We start from the raw sequence: 5,000 nt of genomic DNA, 5'->3' as shown, positions 1-5,000 counted from the left end.
GGCTCAGCTCGGTACATCTGTCTGCACAGAGCAGTCAGAATGGTGGATGCGTAACAAGGCTGCACAGAGCAGTCAGAATGGTGGATGCGTAACAAGGCTCAGCTGTCTCTGTCTGCACAGAGCAGTCAGAATGGTGGATGCGTAACAAGGCTCAGCTCGGTACATCTGTCTGCACAGAGCAGTCAGAATGGTGGATGCGTAACAAGGCTCAGCTCGGTACATCTGTCTGCACAGAGCAGTCAGAATGGTGGATGCGTAACAAGGCTCAGCTCGGTACATCTGTCTGCACAGAGCAGTCAGAATGGTGGATGCGTAACAAGGCTCAGCTCGGTACATCTGTCTGCACAGAGCAGTCAGAATGGTGGATGCGTAACAAGGCTCAGCGTAATCTGTCTGCACAGAGCAGTCAGAATGGTGGATGCGTAACAAGGCTCAGCATCTGTCTGCACAGAGCAGTCAGAATGGTGGATGCGTAACAAGGCTCAGCTCGGTACATCTGTCTGCACAGAGCAGTCAGAATGGTGGATGCGTAACAAGGCTCAGCTCGGTACATCTGTCTGCACAGAGCAGTCAGAATGGTGGATGCGTAACAAGGCTCAGCTCGGTACATCTGTCTGCACAGAGCAGTCAGAATGGTGGATGGATGCGTAACAGAGCAGTCAGGCTCAGCTCAGCTCGGTACATCTGTCTGCACAGAGCAGTCAGAATGGTGGATGCGTAACAAGGCTCAGCTCGGTACATCTGTCTGCACAGAGCAGTCAGAATGGTGGATGCGTAACAAGGCTCAGCTCGGTACATCTGTCTGCACAGAGCAGTCAGAATGGTGGATGCGTAACAAGGCTCAGCTCGGTACATCTGTCTGCACAGAGCAGTCAGAATGGTGGATGCGTAACAAGGCTCAGCTCGGTACATCTGTCTGCACAGAGCAGTCAGAATGGTGGATGCGTAACAAGGCTCAGCTCGGTGCATCTGTCTGCACAGAGCAGTCAGAATGGTGGATGCGTAACAAGGCTCAGCTCGGTGCATCTGTCTGCACAGAGAAGGGAACGTCATCATTCAGCATCAATGAATAATGAAGGAATAGTCACACTAGTCATTTCCTGGAAATCATTTAATTATAATTTTAATCTTTATTCTCTTTTTTTCAGATCCGTTTACCAATGGACCGATCACACCGAAGGAGGTATGTTCAGATCAGATCAGTGCACAAATACAGTACTAAGTGGTATTTGCATGACATTTATAATATTAGGTATATATTATAATGCTGATATCATGGTCATTGTCCTGTCTCTTGGTGTCCTCTACACAGAAACAGCAGATGCTTAAAAACAGTGATACCGTGTCCAACAAGGGAGAGAATGCTCCCCTCCCTGTCCCCTCTCCTTCCTCTACCTCGGTAGCTGATGTGGCCCCTACCCTGGCCCCTGCTGCCACTAGTCCCACCCTCAAAGCACCTATAGGGGTCAGTGTGACGGCCAAGGACTCCTCTGTCTCTGTGGAGGATGTGAAAGAGAAGGTGAAAAGCTCCAGTGTCCCAGCAGGGCCACCAGCTGCTGAGAGGGGAACAGCAGCTAGGGAGGAGTATGGATACATCGTCACTAACCAGAGGTCAGTTCTGGTAACTTACTGTGTGGATCTCTTATACAAGTTAGGATTCAGACCGTAGTCCTTAATACTGTCTGTAAAACTATGACTCGTACCTTAGAATTTCATGCTTTCTGTAAAGCTGTGACTCGTACCTTAGTCTTTCATGCTGTCTGTAAAGCTATGACTCGTACCTTAGAATTTCATGCTTTCTGTAAAGCTATGACTCGTACCTTAGAATTTCATGCTTTCTGTAAAGCTATGACTCGTACCTTAGAATTTCATGCTTTCTGTAAAGCTATGACTCGTACCTTAGAATTTCATGCTTTCTGTAAAGCTATGACTCGTACCTTAGAATTTCATGCTTTCTGTAAAGCTATGACTCGTACCTTAGAATTTCATGCTTTCTGTAAAGCTATGACTCGTACCTTAGAATTTCATGCTTTCTGTAAAGCTATGACTCGTACCTTAGAATTTCATGCTTTCTGTAAAGCTATGACTCGTACCTTAGAATTTCATGCTTTCTGTAAAGCTATGACTCGTACCTTAGAATTTCATGCTTTCTGTAAAGCTATGACTCGTACCTTAGAATTTCATGCTTTCTGTAAAGCTATGACTCGTACCTTAGAATTTCATGCTTTCTGTAAAACTATGACTCGTACCTTAGAATTTCATGCTTTCTGTAAAACTATGACTCGTACCTTAGAATTTCATGCTTTCTGTAAAACTATGACTCGTACCTTAGAATTTCATGCTTTCTGTAAAGCTATGACTCGTACCTTAGAATTTCATGCTTTCTGTAAAGCTATGACTCGTACCTTAGAATTTCATGCTTTCTGTAAAGCTATGACTCGTACCTTAGAATTTCATGCTTTCTGTAAAACTATGACTCGTACCTTAGAATTTCATGCTTTCTGTAAAGCTATGACTCGTACCTTAGAATTTCATGCTTTCTGTAAAGCTATGACTCGTACCTTAGAATTTCATGCTTTCTGTAAAACTATGACTCGTACCTTAGAATTTCATGCTTTCTGTAAAGCTATGACTCGTACCTTAGAATTTCATGCTTTCTGTAAAGCTATGACTCGTACCTTAGAATTTCATGCTTTCTGTAAAGCTATGACTCGTACCTTAGAATTTCATGCTTTCTGTAAAGCTATGACTCGTACCTTAGAATTTCATGCTTTCTGTAAAACTATGACTCGTACCTTAGAATTTCATGCTTTCTGTAAAGCTATGACTCGTACCTTAGAATTTCATGCTTTCTGTAAAGCTATGACTCGTACCTTAGAATTTCATGCTTTCTGTAAAGCTATGACTCGTACCTTAGAATTTCATGCTTTCTGTAAAACTATGACTCGTACCTTAGAATTTCATGCTTTCTGTAAAGCTATGACTCGTACCTTAGAATTTCATGCTTTCTGTAAAACTATGACTCGTACCTTAGTCCTTAATACTGTCTGTAAAGCTATGACTCGTACCTTAGTCCTTAATACTGATACTTGGCATTTTTTTACACATCTAAATGATACTATGGTATCTAAATGATACTATGGTATCTAAATGATACTATGATATCTAAATGATACTATGGTATCTAAATGATACTATGGTATCTAAATGATACTATGGTATCTAAATGATACTGCATAAGGCAATTATATCATTACCTCTGCAGAGCAGGATGATTTAGTATATTTAATATTATAATTTTAAGTCTAGACTCTAAGGGCCTATGGTTGTTGATGAATGTAATGTCTTAATTGCACGTTGTCATTGTTGTCGTTGTCGTTGTCATTGTCATTGTCATTGTCGTTGTCGTTGTCATTGTCATTGTCGTTGTCGTTGTCGTTGTCGTTGTCGTTGTCATTGTTGTTGTCGTTGTTGTTGTCGTTGTCGTTGTCATTGTCATTGTCATTGTCGTTGTCATTGTTGTTGTCGTTGTTGTTTTCGTTGTCGTTGTCGTTGTTGTCATTGTCATTGTCGTTGTCGTTGTCGTTGTTGTCATTGTTGTTGTTGTTGTTGTTGTCGTTGTCATTGTCGTTGTTGTCATTGTCATTGTCGTTGTCGTTGTTGTCATTGTCATTGTCGTTGTCGTTGTCGTTGTTGTCATTGTTGTTGTTGTTGTTGTCATTGTTGTTGTTGTCGTTGTCGTTGTTGTCATTGTCATTGTCGTTGTCATTGTTGTTGTCATTGTTGTTTTCGTTGTCGTTGTCATTGTTGTTGTCATTGTCATTGTCGTTGTCGTTGTCGTTGTTGTCATTGTTGTTGTTGTTGTTGTTGTCGTTGTCATTGTCGTTGTCGTTGTCGTTGTTGTCATTGTTGTTGTTGTTGTTGTTGTCGTTGTCATTGTCGTTGTTGTCATTGTCATTGTCGTTGTCGTCATTGTCATTGTCGTTGTCGTTGTCGTTGTTGTCATTGTTGTTGTTGTTGTCGTTGTCGTTGTTGTCATTGTCATTGTCGTTGTCATTGTTGTTGTCATTGTTGTTTTCGTTGTCGTTGTCATTGTTGTTGTCATTGTTGTTTTCGTTGTCGTTGTCGTTGTCATTGTCATTGTCATTGTCGTTGTCGTTGTCGTTGTCGTTGTCATTGTCGTTGTCGTTGTCGTTGTCGTTGTCGTTGTCGTTGTTGTCATTGTCGTTGTCTTTGTCTTTGTCTTTGTCTTTGTCGTTGTCGTTGTCGTTGTCTTTGTCTTTGTCGTTGTCGTTGTCGTTGTCGTTGTCGTCGTCGTCGTTGTCGTTGTCGTTGTCGTTGTCATTGTTATTGTTGTTGTCATTGTCGTTGTTGTCGTCGTCGTCGTCGTTGTCATTGTCGTTGTCGTTGTCATTGTTGTTGTTGTTGTCATTGTTGTTGTTGTTGTCATTGTTGTTGTCGTTGTCGTTGTCATTGTCGTTGTTGTTGTCGTTGTCATTGTTGTTGTCGTTGTCGTTGTTGTTGTCGTTGTCATTGTCGTAATTGTTGTTCTCCAGTCCTCTCAGTCTGTATGATGGGGTGAAACTACTGGAACTATTGGCAGAGAGAATTCACCTGACTACCAGCAGCTTCATCAACATCAGGTACTGTATGGTCACGGTGTGTGTGTGTCTCTGTGGACCTGTGCTTGTATGCGTGCGTGTGTGTGTGTATGTGTCTGCCTGTATGACTGTGTGTGGCAGTATATACAGTAAGTCAATAATACCTGTTTCCCTGCTTGCTATGTTGCTCCAGTGTTGTGGGTCCAGCCCTGACGTTCAGGATCAGACAAAACCCTCAGAATATGAGTGCAGAGGACGTGGCTGAGAAGGCTGGTGAGAAAGAACCTGTCTGTCTGTCTGTCTGTCTGTCTGTCTGTCTGTCTGTCTGTCTGTCTGTCTGTCTGTCTGTCTGTCTGTCTGTCTGTCTGTCTGTCTGTCTGTCTGTCTGTCTGTCTGTCT

General features: G+C 42.5%; 1 protein-coding gene across 2 annotated transcripts in view; it reads left to right on the top strand.

The window, feature by feature from the left end:
* ptprna (protein tyrosine phosphatase receptor type Na) overlaps nt 1-5,000 on the top strand; it is a 112,988-nt gene that overhangs the window by 46,816 nt on the left and 61,172 nt on the right. For both annotated transcript variants that reach the window (XM_052523150.1, XM_052523151.1), the window contains exons 8-11: nt 1,149-1,183; nt 1,313-1,611; nt 4,557-4,643; nt 4,795-4,874. In XM_052523150.1, coding sequence (XP_052379110.1) covers nt 1,149-1,183; nt 1,313-1,611; nt 4,557-4,643; nt 4,795-4,874 — 501 coding nt within the window. The remainder of the gene's footprint in view (nt 1-1,148; nt 1,184-1,312; nt 1,612-4,556; nt 4,644-4,794; nt 4,875-5,000) is intronic.

The sequence above is a fragment of the Oncorhynchus keta genome, chromosome 7, assembly GCF_023373465.1.
Source record: "Oncorhynchus keta strain PuntledgeMale-10-30-2019 chromosome 7, Oket_V2, whole genome shotgun sequence".
Lineage (NCBI taxonomy): Eukaryota > Metazoa > Chordata > Actinopteri > Salmoniformes > Salmonidae > Oncorhynchus > Oncorhynchus keta.
The sequence above is the reverse complement of the archived record's forward strand: the minus strand, read 5'-3'. Positions and strand labels throughout refer to the sequence as shown.